Below are 15,482 nucleotides of genomic sequence, written 5' to 3'. Positions count from 1 at the left end.
ATAATGATTATGTACCACGAATTAGCAAGTGATATCGCTTGTTATCTCCGGGTTGTGGAATGTTCTTGCTTATTTCTGTACTTCAAGCTGCTGTTAAACGACAAAGGAAAAGGCCAGGCTGCTGTTTTTCTGGACAGTTGAGAACCTCATGTGCTCACCAGTGTGTACCATACATCATAGAATCATAGAATTGTAGAGTTGGAAGGGACTCAAGGTTCATTTAACCTGAAGTGCAAGTAAATCATCATCATTATCAAGAACAATAATAACAGGAGCCTGCAAGCAGGACCTTAGCAGAACAACACTCTCCCCACCAACTGTATTCATAAGGGTACTGCCTCTGGCAGTGAGGAACACTATCAATGCTAGTACCTCTTGCTAACAATATCTTCCATGACACCCATTTGAGATGCTGTTTTACCAAAACTATCTCACACTCCCTGCCACAGCACCACACATTTCTGTGTGGGCGGGGAGGTGGTGGTGGGAAAGGCTGCTATTCCCTGCAAGTTATAGACCAGCAGCAAAGAGGAGCACTACTTTTAGCAGACAATTTAAAAGATAGTAAGGATAAAAATGACAATGCTCTTTAAACAACACAAGCATGTGGCTAATGTAACACTCATGAGAAGCAGAGATCTTCACTGATTTCACACACACAGTCATTTCCCGCCCCCCAGCCGGTGAGATACCCGCCCACCCATCTGGTTTCAAAAGCAGCAATGCCGCAGTGGAAAACCTGTGAAATATCGCTGAAGTGGAAAAAGAAATGTTGAAACAGGAAGGGTTTGGTGTAGCAAGCAAATCTCTTTCGCTCACTGTGTTGTGTGTGTGTAACATAGGAACCTGTCTTATACATCAAGTAAAACTGTCTGTTCGTCTGGTATTATCCGCTCTGACTGGAGTCTCCAGCATGCGTCCTTCACCTGCAACCAGCTATTGCACCTGAGGTCTTCTGCATGCAGTGCTTGTGTGCTGCCACTGCCCTTCCCCCAAAATAAAGCACTTCTCATCCGGTGTAACTTGGGGATAGACGAGGCTCAGTTTCTCTTTTTTCCAGTCTTAAATTCAGTTTGTCACAATTCTGCAGTGACTTGTGAAAACGCTCTCCCCTCCCAAATCCTCAGGAAAATTTCTCAGCGGATTTCTCCTAATAAACACATTTGTATGCAGTTTTGATTAATATACAGAAGCAACTTCTCCTAACGTAATGCATTTTTCATATGTAGTTTCCCCTAATCTGTGCATTCTGCCTGCAAACATTCCCCTGCTATATGATTTCTGTTCACATGATTTGGTGGGGAAACTGCATTGCAAAATCTGGAGAAGCGTAGATTTTGAAGGATGTATTTTGGGTTGTGTAATGGTTTGAGAAGTGCAAATTACTTCTCACTAAAACCTCTTTTACCTGGTCTTTGCATATCCGCCTGCTACTTGGTTTTTGTAGCAGGAGATGCCAGGGCTGGAACATGAGATGCTGTCTTTCCCCAAAGGGTGTTGTGCTATGTCAGAGATCCTAGGGGGAAGCCCCCACTGTGGAGGAGAAAAGGGGTTCAGCACCTTCAGTGTTTATTGCACAACAGGGGATTTTACCAATGCTGCTGAAATCTGTTCTTCTGTAAAAGGGTCAAATGTGGGTACCGCTTTTGGAGAATCTAAAGCAGAGGTGGGCAACCTGTGACCTTTAATTATAGTCCATCTGTTATGTTCTGAAGTTCTCACCCTGGGCCAGCAGGGGGATACTGTAGATAGTTATACAAATAAGGGATCGAAAGTGACGTTCAGTGATTGGATAGTTTTAGAAAATTGTTACAGTTACATTGTATTGGAGCTCTATATAAGCAGGCGGACTGAACCCTTCAGTCCAGTTCTGTTCTGGCCTGTGAATAAACAAGAGCTGTTTGAAGAATTGCTGTGTCGTCTGATATGTTCACCCACAACTTAACACCATCAACATCTGGAGGGCCAACGGTTCCCCACCTTTTCCTTCAGATTTTGAGTTTTAAAAGGAAAGGCTCCAGGTCTCATAGGTTGCAAATATATGCTGGAATGTGTATGGGTAAGATACATTTTTCCCTACCAGCCAGTCTGATCTGGTACAAGGCAGCTTCCTCTGTTCCCAGAATTCCCCTGGTGTGTATCTGTGCTCTGACCCGCTGCCTAGCATTCTAAGGCTAAAATAACAAAAGCATAACTCCGTCCTGCTTTTTAAATTAAATATAAATATTTGAATTCTGCAGTAGGCAATACATTTACAACTCCCCCTCGTCTTACGCAACGCACTCAAACAGGCGTGACTGTTGTGTGCTAGTGTGAAATCCCAGTCTAATAATAAAAAAATGCAAAAACAAGCAAAACAGGGGGAAATACCCCTCAAAAAAACCTCCTAGACCACTCCCAAGTGATTCTGGAAAGATCGAAACAAAAATGTCAGAACCATCAATAGCAGAGAAATACACTTAAGGCAAAAAGGAATAACAAGGAATAACTTATTAAAAAGAAAAGAAAAGAAAAAGAATCCCACAAATGAAATCAACAGACCCCATTGGCTTTTGGCTTCCTATATCCTCCCACATCCCATCCTTGGCTTTTTTAATAATTGGATTTTAATCCTCAGCATCATCCTGTCATTTAAAATGTGCCTAAAGAGAGTCCTGGTAAGTCTTAAAATGGCATAAACGTTGAGCACTATCGCCACCTCCCTGTTGGTCCGGTGCAGTGCAGGTGCCATCCTGTTCGAAGAGCAGTGCCTGGTTTATTTGCTTGTCTTTAATTAAAGGGAATGGGCGGGAGTCTAGGAGACACCCCAGCTAAAGAGGGGGGCAGAGGGAATGATTTAAACCACAGCATCAAGCCAGGAAAAAATTAAAAGGCAAGCACTAGGGAGGGGCCCATGCTTGGAGATTTCCCAGAATCATGCGGCTGGTGGAGAATCTTGCCTTGACGGCAGGGGATTTGCCCTCGAGGCAGCTCTGTTTCAGGGTGAGGAGAGAGAACAAGCATCACGTAGTCCCATCACTGTCCCGGCACCTTACTGTGTACCGTTTTCAGCACCCACTAGCTTCTTACGCCATTGCTTTTGTCTGACAGACAGCCATGCCCGCCATTTTGAATCCGGATTCTTACAAGCCAAGACAGATTCCCCAGAAAGTCTGTCCTCTGTTTCAGCCAAGGCAGTGTGCTTTCTGCCGTTTTCAAACCCACTCTTCACTCTGCGAAGGCAGGCAGGATGTTGGTTTCCTTGCTGCCCAAGGGAGATGGGCTTGGTCCCAGTCAGAGGATGGCGAGAGGGCTGTCGGCCATCTTGGCTGCCGAGCCAGCTACCTGCCGCCGTCCCACCCCACCCCACCGTTATACACACAAGGAGAATTGGGCACCCTCAGGAGGAAAGCGAGGGTCGCAAGTCTATCACCCTGGCAGTTCCGAGTCCGTTAGCCACAAGTGAGTGGAGTCCGTTCCCTTTTCTCTTTCTCCGGAGGTGACCGGCATTTGGCAGGGGACGGGCATGAGTCATACGTGGGTCTGCATGCGCTGGTGAGCGGGGCGCCCATAGTCAGACTGTTGGGACAAGGACGTGTAGGAGAAGCGAGAGCAACCCGAGACTTTGCTGGCCTGGTCCGACTGCCCGTAGCCGCTCTCCGCTTTCTCGTAGCTGCTCGGTTTGACGTAGCTGGTGAAGGCCCGGCTATAGGGTGCAGTGAGGTAGGCCGTCCCACTGTAGATGTTCTCCTGGGGGAAAAGACGCTCATGGGGGTCGTAGGCTGAGCGGGAGCCAGGTGTGCCCAGGGTATAGCGGTGAGCGTATTCATACAGCTTGGGCTGAACTGGCCCCGTGGAAGGGTACAGAGAGGTCGCCCCGAACAATGGGCGGGGGGCCGGCGTGTACTCCGAGAAGCTGCTAACCAAACTTGGTTCCTCATGGGCGCGCACCTTGTAGTAGCCATTGGTGGGATCCTATGGAAGAAAAAATACATATCTGTATTGGAATGCCAGGGAAGCAAATGTCAGGATGTGCCCCAAAGAATCTGAATACAGTGGTACCTCGGGTTAAGTACTTAATTCGTTCTGGAGGTCCGTACTTAACCTGAATCTGTTCTTAACCTGAAGCACCACTTTAGCTAATGGGACCTCCTGCTGCTGCCGCACTGCCGGAGCACGATTTCTGTTCTCAACCTGAAGCAAAGTTCTTAACCTGAAGCACTATTTCTGGGTTAGTGGAGTATGTAACCTGAAGTGTATGTAACCTGAAGCGTATGTAACCTGAAGTGTATGTAACCTGAGCTCCCACTGCATATGGGAAAGAATTGTGTACAGCTGAAAACGCTGGCAGCATTAAGATAAATTCAACAGTGTAAAGAAGTTTTGATGGATGCAATAATGGAATACTGAATGGTATTGCTTTCGTAAAATGTACAGGGATTTATGATATGCAAAATGAACTATGGAAAGTGAAGAAGGGAAGTCACTGATATCTTAAGGATGTAAAATGAGTATTTTTAATGGTAAAACAGAAAATGTAATAATAATTATATGCAAAGAATCTGAGAGAGAATTGACAGTGAGGCGTAGTGGTTGGAACTTAGGAGACCCAGGCTGAAACCATCTCTGGCCACTTCCAAGCACAGTTAGACCCCTTTTAGCAGTCATGGTCCCCCCCAAAGAATCCTGGGAACTGCGGTTTGTTAAGGGTGTCAAGAGCTGTTTGGAGATTCTTCAGAGAGCTAAAAATTCCCATAGTGGCTTAAAAATTCCCAGAGCTGTGGAAGTCATGCTGGATGTTCATCTTCTGAAAATTGTTTGAAAACTGGAAAACTCACTTCTGGATTTTGATCGTTCAGGAGCCGATTTGTTTGAGATCCAAGGTACGACTGTATACTACCAATTTAGGATTACTGCCAATTGTCAAGTGACTGTTTTTTTAACTGGGTTTTGCCACCAAATTTTAACTATGTTTTTAAGATCATTGGTGCAGTTCTTTCATTTATCCTTTTTTGTACATTGCCCAGGGTTTCTTTTTGGGGGAAGGGCCATTTATAATTATGACAAATAATCATAATAATCATTGATGTGATTTTGTTGCTTAACCATAGCACTCAAGACAGCTACTTCTCTGTCCCTTTCTACAGCTGGGGAGCTAAATTTCAACTACTGGGACCTGGCTTTAACTGAGCTGCCTTATGTATTTACAAAAAAGAAGAGGGCCTTTTCTGCAGTGGCACCCACACTCTGGAATGCCCTTTCCAAATAGGCACATTTGGTGCCCATATTACAATCTTGTCAAGTCCTATGCATTTTAGGTGACATTTTAGGTGGAATTTTGCCTTACTTCGTTTCTCACTTCTTTAAAAAACGGTTTTCACCTGCCTCTGCTTGGCTGAATATAACAATATTTTATTTGTTTATTTAAGAATCTATTGTTTATTTGTTGGTTTTTATGTTGTATTTATGTTTTGAAATCTTTGGTGGTGGTGAAGAAGTATTTTAAATGATTAAACATTTTTTGTAAAGGAGGAGGAGATGGCTATTACTCCCATGCCCTTATTGGAGGAGACAGATAGCTAGAAAATGGGACAAGCTTTTGGTATGGATTAGGAAGGCATTTTTAAATGTTCGTGTGACTCTTTGGTCTTCGTGAGGTTCAGAAAGGTATACTTAGGGCAGTGGTGGTGAACCTGTGGCCCTCCAGATGTTTGGACTCCAGATGTTATCAGCCCCTTCCAGCCTGGCCAACAGTCAGGGATGATGATGGGAGATGGAGCCAAGAACATCTGGAAGCCACTGGCTGGCCAACCCTGACGTAGGGCTCTTGTACGGTAGGCAGAGCGGTCAGCCTCCCAAAGTCCCAGCTGAGCTCACCTTCAGCTCTTGGCTCCCTTCGTCATCCTCCAGGATCTCACTGTGCTCAGTGTGGGATGTAGCTGGAGACTCACTGCTTGTGGCCTGGAGGGAGATGAAGGGGGAAAGATGAGCAGCCTATATAAAATGCCCTCCTTGTCCTGGCTTGAGTTCTTTAGGTCCCTTAGGACCAGGCGAGGCAAGACAGTGGAGATCCATGACAGCACCTCCTCTTGTCTTCTCTTTATCATTCAGGCTGTGAGTGCCATTCCCTCACAGGCCTAATTTCAGGGGCATAATCTGCAGGCTCAGAGAAACGACGAGGCTGGCAGAAGTACATTGTTTTAAGCTCAAGGGAAGACCCCCACCTCTGGCTAACAGCCCAAACCCTCCTGTCCTATCAGTGACCAGTCTAAGGGAGGTGGGGCTGGGGGAAGACAAATTATTATTATTATTATTATTATTATTATTATTATTATTATTATTATTAATGGAAAGGGTGGAGAGAGATCTTCTCTCTCATCCTACTAGAACCTGGGCATGGGTGCCTGATGAAATTGATCAAGGACACAATGGATGGTTTAAACCAGTGTTTCTCAGTTGTTTTTGGACTACAGTTCCCCTCATCCCTGACCATCCTGCTAGCTAGGGATCATGGGAGCTGTAGTCCAGCAACAGCTGGAGACCCAAGGTTAGCAATCACTGGTTTAGACTGCTGAAATTAATAGACATGGCACATTTATTTATTTAAGTCATTGTTTGCGTTTCTAAGTGCCGTGTGCTTAAAAACAATCCATAGAAAATGGGACAACAAAACATTAAAGTTTGCCATAAAGGCAATCCCTACTCCAACATGCCTGCTGAAACAAGGAAGTCTTTTGTCATGTGTGTGAAGTGCAAGAAAGGTGCCCGTGGGAGCTATAAGTATTATGAGCATTATTATATAATGGACTTGGGCCCTCAACACTGAATTCAGGGCTTCTAGTAGTTAAGTTATGGGGGACCCCAACAGAGACTCCCCGAAGGATCTCAGTGGTCAGGCCAGGATATAAAGGATCAGTCCTTAAGATAGCCTTGACCCAAGTTGTTAAGGGCCTTGCAAATTAATACAGGAACCCTGAACTTGTCCCAGTAACACATGGGCAGCCAGTATAAGCTTGAAGCATGTGCTGGTGGTAGGCAGCCTGTCCCAATCAATGGTCTAGTTGCCGCATTTTCCACCAGCTGGAGGTTCCAGACCAGACACAAGGGTAGCCTCACAAAGAGCTCATTGCAGTGCTCAAGTCTTGGTTAATTATCAGTATGCAAGGATGGCTGCTAGCTTAGATGGCCTTTTAGAAGAGTTAGGCAAAAATTCATGGCGGGTAGAACAAATTGGTACCATGACAGGAGCAATGTAGCCTCCATGTTCAGAGGCCACGTCGCAGCCTAGGTATACCTGAGTGCCAGTTCTTGGTCATTGGCGAAACCCTCTAATAACCCAGTGAGGACTGAGCATTAAAAAAGAGGGCCCAGACTTCGCTAACTAATGGAGTGGGGAGAAAAATGGAAAACCAGGTAGGAGGGGGAATGGGATATATTGGGAAAGTGTATGGCTGGCTGGCTGGCAGGCCAGACACCCTGAAGAGCACATAATCGTAGACTTGTAGAGCTGGAGGGGACCACAAGGGTCATCTAGTCCAACCCCCTGCGATGTAGGAATCTTTGGCCCACCTTGGTGCTCAAACCCATGGCCCTGAGATCAAGAGTCTCATGCTCTACTGGCTAAGCTATCCCAGCACTCCACCATGCAACATTTTATTGTATGCCCCACTTGCACTTTTGAATAATGGAGGCTTGTGGGTTTTCTGGAAACATCTGCTTGCCCACTAGTGGGAAAGGGATGCTGGACTCTAGAAGGGATCTACTTGTATTCTTAGCAGGCTGTGTGCTTTGTGCATTGAAGTAGTAGTAGTAGTAGTAGTAGTAATAATAATAATAATAATAATAATAATATATTATTTATACCCTGCCCAACTGGCTGGGTTTCCCCAGCCACTCTGGGCGGCTCCCAACCGAATGTTAAAAACACAATACAGCATTATAAACATTAAAAACTTCCCTAAACAGGGCTGCCTTCAGATGTCTTTTAAAAGTCAGATAATTGTTTATTTCCTTGACATCTGATGGGAGGGCATTCCACAGGGTGGGCACCACTACCGAGAAGGCCCTCTGCCTGGTTCCCTGTAACCTCACTTCTTGCAGTGAGGGAACCACCAGAAGGCCCTCGGAGCTGGACCTCTGTGTCCAGGCTGAATGATGGGGGTGGAGATGCTCCTTCAGGTATACTGGGCCAAACCCGTTTAGGGATTTAAAGGTCAGCACCAACACTTGTGCTCAGAAACATACTGGGAGCCAATGTAGGTCTTTCAGGACTGGTGTTATATGGTCTCGGCACTCGACACTCCCTGTCACCAGTCTAGCTGCTGCATTCTCGATTAATTGTAGTTTCCAGGTCACCTTCAAAGGTAGCCCCATGTAGAGCGCATTGCCATAGTCCAAGCGGGAGATAACCAGAGTATGCACCACTCTGGCGATACAGTCTGCAGGCAGGTAGGATCTCAGCCTGCGTATGGAGGCTGAGATGGAGCTGGTAGACAGCTGCCCTGGACACAGAACTGACCTGCGCCTCCATGGACAGCTGTGAGTCAGGGGCACAGTTACCTCATTCAGGACTAGGGAGTCCCCCACACCTGCCCCCCCAACAGTACTTCTGTCTTGTCAGGATTCAACCTCAATGATAACTTCCATCATCTCTGGCTCTAACTGGCTGTGTTGGGTGGGGCTGTGGAGTTGCACAGTCCCATTCGGAGAGACCCATTGCAATAAATGAACATGACTAGCTTTGGCGCATGAATTTAAATGGGTCTATTCGGATTAGAACTTAGTTGGCAACAACCCTTGGAGTCCCAGAACATCTGGAGGGTGATGGGCTCCATACCTCTGTTCCATAGGCTAAGCAAGAGAGGACCTCCAGAGAGTGCTTTCATGTATATTAAGTACCTTTTGAGTCATTGGGCAGTGCATCAGGACACCGGCTCTACTCACCATGGGCTCCTTGGCATCGTCTTCGGTCTCACTCGGCCGGCTGGGGCTGCTCTCACTGGTCGTGATCTGCACCAGGATGTCTGCCTTGGAGAGCTGTGTTCCCCGCTTGGCTGCAGAAAAGGCAGAGTGACAGATACAGGCATGAATTCGGTCTTCCTTGCCTGCAGCTCTACACAAAGATGACCCTCCTTGCCTCACAGAACTTGAGCTTTTGGATGGACGCACACATGAAGGTATCACAGGAGGAGATACCTTAGGCCCCATTGTGCTTCCTTGAATGTCTGCTCCTTTATACAGGGCAGCATGGCTGAGTGGTGCAACATTGCAGGAGATTCCAGGTTCAATCCCAGGCACCTCAAGGTAGGGCTGGGACAGAATCCTGCCCTCAAACTAGTCCATTTATGAACTGCAGCAAGTCTGTTTCTTTTTTAAAAAACAACAACTGCATTTGCCACGCTGGGGCATCAGAGCCATTTAATCTACTGTTTATTGGCACAGATTTAACATTTTCCAGTATGTGCTCCTAGATGCCCATGCAGATAGGATTTGAGTAAGAACAGCAGTGTGTGTGTGTGACCTTTCTGTTTTAATTCTGTGATAAGGTGAAGGTATAGAGTAACTATAATGTGCAACATAAATTGAAATTTTGGGAGAACCATGGAGGGAGAGAGGGGAAGTCGTAGGTGGCGTGATTGGTTGTTAAACTTGAAATGTTACTGAGTTGCTTGATACATATCTATCTATCTATCTATCTATCTATCTATCTATCTATCTATCATCTATCTATCTATCTATCTATCTATCATCTATCTATCTATCATCTATCTATCTATCTATCTATCTATCATCTATCTATCTATCATCTATCTTATCTATCTATCTATCTATCATCTATCTATCTATCATCTATCTAATCTATCTATCATCTATCTATCTATCTATCTATCTATCTATCTATCTATCTATATCTATCTATCTATCATCTATCTATCATCTATCTATATCTATCTATCTATCTATCTATCTATCTATCTATCTATCTATCTATCTATCATCTATCTAATCTATCTATCTATCATCTATCTAATCTATCTATCTATCATCTATCTATCATCTATCTATCTATCTATCTATCTATCTATCTATCTATCATCTATCTATCTATCTATCTATTATCTGTCTCATCTGGTACAGTCTTGCTCACTCTGCTTGGCAGTGCCAGCTCTCCAAACACAGGTCTTGGAGCCCCTTTTGAACTGGGAGACATTGGAGACAGAAGTTTCTCCAGGTGAGGCATGTGCTCTGAGCAGGTGTGCTGAGCAATGGTCCCTCCTCTCCAGTAATAACAGAAAGCCTCCTGCTGGGACTTGACCTCCCAGCCTCCCTTCTCTTCCCTGCTGTGCTATTCCGGCTCGTGTCACCTCCTTCAAACACAATTCAGGCTCCCTAGGCTCTCTTTAGTCCTGCAGGTGCACTTCAAGTCTGGAACGACCTACAAAGCAAGGGGAGGGGGGGGAGAGGGGGCTGCGGGGATCCTCACCTTTCCCACAGCGCTTGCGCCGGTAGCAGAGAGAGAAGAAGACCACCAGGAGAAGGAGAGCAGCAACGCCGGAGGCAGCCAAGGTACCCAAAATTAGGACGGACAGAACTTCTGATGAGAATAAGATTGGTTATTTACACACACACACACACACACACACACACACACACACACACACACACACTTTTTATTTGTCGTATTAGGTAGCCCTGCCCTCTCTTGAAGGAACTAGAGAAATTTACAAGGGTTTATTATCCCATGTTGTCACTGCAACTACAGTGGTGTCTCGCAAGACGAAAAGAATCCGTTCTGTGATTCTCTTCGTCTAGCGGTTTTTTCGTCTTGCGAAGCAAGCCCATTGACGGATTAGCCTATTAGCGCTATTAGCGCTATTAGTGGCTTTTAGCGGCTTATCGGATCAGCTGATAAGCGGCTTAGTGGCTTAGAAAAAGGGGGGGGAGGAAAAAACCCCCACAGGAACTCGCGAGACATTTTCGTCTTGCAAAGCAAGCCCATAGGAAATTCGTTTTGCGAAGCACCTCCAAAACGGAAAACTCTTTCGTCTAGCGAGTTTTCCGTCTTGTGAGGCATTTGTCTTGTGGGGCACCACTGTACTCTGTGGCTGCTGAGAGACTGCGATTTGCCCACAGGAGGTTTGTGGCTACAATTTGAACTCAGATCTCCCTGCTCTGAATTTGACACTAGGTGGCCTAGTAGTGGCAGGGCCTGGGTCAGCACTTGGCATCCTCAGGCAGCTTCTAAGGGCTCACCCATACTGCCTGCTCTGGGATTCCCCACAATATTATTTTTCTAGCCTGATATACTCTGGGCATCCCCATTAAAAGATAAGCAGAAATTTTCTCTCTTTCTTTTTTACTTTTTTCTTTAATTCGTAAACTTTTAATAAATATAATTTTTTTTAAAAAAAAAGATAAGCAGAAATTAAGGTCCAAAGAACCTGGAGGAATACAAATGTGGCCCTCCAGATGCCATTGGACTACAACTCCCATCGTCCCTGCCATGCTGGCTGTGGCTGATGGGGTTTGGAGTCTGCCAGCATCTGGAGGGCTGCAGGTCTTCCCTCCCTGCCCCAGGCTTCCTGGCCAAAGATAGGAGCCTCACCTTGGCGGCGCAAGCTGACTGCCGCAGAGCGGGCACCAAAGCGGTTCCAGGCCGTGCAGTTGTAGGGCAGGGCAAAGTCGGCATCGTGGGTTGGGTCGATCAGCAAGGCCGAGAGCACCCCTTGGTCCGTCACCACTGTGTCCACGGTGAAGCGATCCAGCGAGCCAGCATCCAGCACCCGTTCGCCCCACGCCCAGGCCTGCGACAAGAGGAAAGGGAGAGGAACAAGGCTATGAACAGCAGTGGGGCATTGGGACAGAGGTGGGCAGGGGCGCAACACCTGGACCTAAGGGAGAGCTACCTGCAAACACTGCATGACAAATAAGCAAGAGAGATATCCACCAAATAAGCCAAGCAGAGGGAGAGGGAGGTTACATCAACTTGCAAGGCGACGGGTCAAACGGCTACCCTTTAATTTTGCAAAATTCCCCATTATGCTCAGCCAAAATGTCACAAACTATTGAGCAAGCTTTTGAGTCTGCCAGAAGACTTTATCAGGCTGGATGCTAAGCAAAACAGGAGGGTGGGTGTGCTAAAAGAGCTGGCTTGTGGCTATACTGTTTGCATTTGTCATATATTCATTATTTGCTGTACACCTTAGAAAGGTCACGGCAATGGTGGTTGTCATGGAGAGATTCAGCACTTTGGAATGTATCCTTATATCATTGGTAGGCAGATGGGAGACTCAAGAGGGTTTTGACCCAGAGCCAGTGTATGTGTGACAGTTGTCACATGCACACTCTTTAGAAACACAACTCCATGTGGCATTTCCTCCACCTTGTGGCTGGCTGATCACGTGCATTGTACAAAAAAATACTATGGAGAAAATAGGATTGTTTGCACCATGCAAAAACAAAACATAAACTAACAACCCATGGTGCACCAAAATCACCATGCAAGAATCTTTCAGATTCTTGTGCGCAACGTAGAAAAATTCTTGTGTGCAATGTACAAAAATAGACCACACACAAAAATCTGCTTATTTTGTCCAGGCTGCTGCAGATCTGTTTGATCTCTGCCTCTCACGTAGAAGGGGGCTGGGAAATCACCAGAACTGCACAGTCAGTCACGACCCACAAATAGCTCTCCAGATGTTAATAGGCACCTTGCGTAGTGATTTAAAGCTGCAAGGGGAGCGCTAGGCCCTCTGAGGATTTCTCGGCATGGTGGGAACAAAGTCAATAAACCTTTGCCCTGCTTGGTGTATCCAAGTTGTATCATTCACTGACTTTCAAGAATGCAGGGTTCCCCCACTCCCCCTTTTCTAAAAACCCACCAGCTTCTCAAAAACCTTTGATCTGGGAAGGGGTGGGGGTGGCAATCTGCCATCTGGAGGCAGGTGGAAACACATATGGGATCCTGATTCAGGCTGGAACTGGAGGAGGGGGTTTAACCCTTCCCCCTCCATGCTGTTCTCTCAGGTTAACACTGCACCCCTCCCCTTAAGCTATTTGCCCAAGAGGAATCACGGCATCTATGTTTTGACTCATTAGCTTGTAGGTTTTTTTTTTTAGAAGGTGGAGGGAGATTTCAGCCAGAAAAAATAACAGCACAGAGAGGCAAAGGTGAACTCCAGTGTGGGGAACCTTTGGTCCTCCAGATGTTCCTGAACTATAACTCCCATCAGCCCCAGTAGGCATGGTCAATAGCCAGGGATGATGGGAGTTGCAGTTCAGCAACAACTGGAAGCCCCAAAGTTCCCCACAAAGCCCTGCAACTCTAATCTGAACCGGACAAAAAGCAAAAATAAAAAACCCCATGGATCTCCTCTAGTTGGTCAAGGAGAAATTAAAAGGCCAGAACGCTGTGTGCTTTGGGATAGGAACATTAGGATTCTGGGCCAAGAAACGCTGAATTCAGTGACCCATATAAATCCTGCAGATTAAGCAACTTTTGCACACTGAGCTGCTTATTTTGCACAATTCATTCTGCCACTGCGGAAGGGGGCAAAGGGCAATGCTGTGTCTGGCGAGCCCCACACCCTCCGATGGAGAGCCTGCTCAGAACGTGTCTCAGCTCAGAGCAAGCCTGAAGCTACAGCATAACTGCATTTGGGATATCGCAAGCAGTTTTGGTTGGGGAACGACCATAACTCCATTGTAGAGCATGAGTTGAAGAGCTCATTGAACCAATCCTTATTTTTAACAGCAGCTTTATCTGCTGCAGCTCGTCCCTGATTTGATGTGCTTTCATTTTTATAATGCGCTCGTGTCAGATTTGTTATAAGCAGTCCTGACCATCACTTCCCTCCCCCTTTTCCCAGCTGAAAGGTAGGATGAAGATACTTGTATAATAAAGAAATAGTGAAATTCAACTTGGAACTATAGCGAAAGCTGCCAGAGCTTGCCCCAAGATGGGCAGGAAAAAAAATGCACACATGTTTTAAGAACAGCTATCCAATAACCGCTGTGCCTATGTAATATTATGTACTTCCAGAGGGCTAGAAACCTGCGTACTCTTGATTTAAAAGTTGAGATTTCCAGAATGCTGAATTCCTGAGCTTGCAAAGTGCTACTATAATAATAATTCATTATTTATAATGCGCCCAGCTGGCCGGGTTTCCCCAGTGACTCTGGGCGGGTCCCAACAGAATTAATGATAATAGTAATAATAATAATAATAATAATAATAATAATAATTTTTTAAAAAATAAAATATCAGACATTAAAAACTTCCCTAAACAGGGCTGCCTTCAGATGTCTTCTAAAAGTCAAGTAGTTGTTTATTTCCTTGACATCTGATAGAAGGGCGTTCCACAGGGCGGGTGCCACTACTGAGAAGGCCCTCTGCCCGGTTCCCTGTAACTTAGCTTCTCACAGTGAGGGAACCGCCAAAAGGCCCTCAGAGCTGGACCTCATTGTCTGGGATGAACGACTGGGGTGGAGATGCTCCTTCAGGTATACTGATGTACACACAGGTTAAGGGACAAGGAACACCAGGTCTGGAAAGGCTAGTTGACTGAAGTACTTACTATCCTATCGGGAGGTGGGACGCTCCCCACTAAGCACTCCAGCCGTGCCTTGGTTCCCACCGCAGTCCGCTGGCTTGGTTCTGCGCTGATAATGGGCGGACCTGGAAAGGAGGACACAATCAGGGCAGTGTTCAAAACAGAAGAGGCCCTTTCTCCCCTCCCCATCCCTTAGTTACTGTTTTAGAAGGCTACAGGAGCTGGCTATGATTTGGTTAAAAAGAGAGTGTCTCAGATGTAGAGGCTTGCGGATTTCATCAAGGCTCCCTCCTATCTTTCCCAGGAAAGCAGGGCATACAGCTCAATGGTAAAGCATCTGCCATACATGCAGAGGAGAAAGATCCATGGTTCCATCTCTGGCTTTTCCAGGTAGGAACGAGAAGGACAATGGTCTAAGCTAAGCCAGTTTCTTATGGTCCCCAGGCAAGGCAAGCTGCAATCCTCTCCCGTCTTTGCTTTGCTCTGCACCCTTTAACAGTCTTGCCACACCCACCACCCGGTCCCGACACAAGGCCAGGCCCCTCACCGTTCACAGCCAGGGTCACCTCCTTCTCTGCCACTCCAATGCGCGGCACAATGGCTTTGCACACATAAACACCGGCGTCTTCCTGCGTCACCGCCTTGAGATGCAGAGTGTTGCCGTTGCTCAGCACCTGTTGGTACAAGGAGTTCTGGTTGTGGCTCTCTTAGGACCAAAGGAATCTTTCAAGCAGGGGTGGGGAGTCTCTCTCCTGACCCCAGTCCCTGGGGGTAACTTGTTGGGGGCTGCATGCTGGCGATGGGCGGGGCCAGAGGCAAAGTGGGCGGGGCATCCTTCACTTTCTTGCCTTCTGTGTTTATAGGCAAGTGAAGCAGTGGCATGTGGGCCTCCGAGATCTATTTCTTTTCTTCTTCCAAAATTTGTGTAATTTGCAAATTACAATCCCAGAG

The 15,482-nt window shown here is 46.4% G+C and overlaps 1 protein-coding gene across 3 annotated transcripts in view; it reads right to left on the bottom strand.

Annotated features, from left to right (window-relative positions):
* Positions 1-2,204: 2,204 nt before the first annotated feature.
* Positions 2,205-15,482, bottom strand: part of KIRREL2 (kirre like nephrin family adhesion molecule 2) — a 62,596-nt gene continuing 49,318 nt past the window's right edge. The window contains exons 9-15 of one of the 3 annotated variants that reach the window (XM_082231584.1): positions 15,079-15,205; positions 14,556-14,656; positions 11,585-11,783; positions 10,463-10,570; positions 8,923-9,032; positions 5,857-5,940; positions 2,205-3,954 (exon numbers count right to left, since the gene is read on the bottom strand). In XM_082231584.1, coding sequence (XP_082087710.1) covers positions 3,511-3,954; positions 5,857-5,940; positions 8,923-9,032; positions 10,463-10,570; positions 11,585-11,783; positions 14,556-14,656; positions 15,079-15,205 — 1,173 coding nt within the window. In that variant the 3' untranslated portion in view covers positions 2,205-3,510. Of the gene's footprint in view, positions 3,955-5,856; positions 5,941-8,922; positions 9,033-10,462; positions 10,574-11,584; positions 11,784-14,555; positions 14,657-15,078; positions 15,206-15,482 lie in introns of all 3 variants that reach the window. The other 2 variants (XM_082231583.1, XM_082231585.1) reach the window with 2 other exon arrangements.

This window comes from Podarcis vaucheri (genome assembly GCF_965113315.1).
Source record: "Podarcis vaucheri genome assembly, chromosome: 7".
Classification (NCBI taxonomy): domain Eukaryota; kingdom Metazoa; phylum Chordata; class Lepidosauria; order Squamata; family Lacertidae; genus Podarcis; species Podarcis vaucheri.
This window is presented reverse-complemented; position numbering and strand designations above follow the sequence as displayed.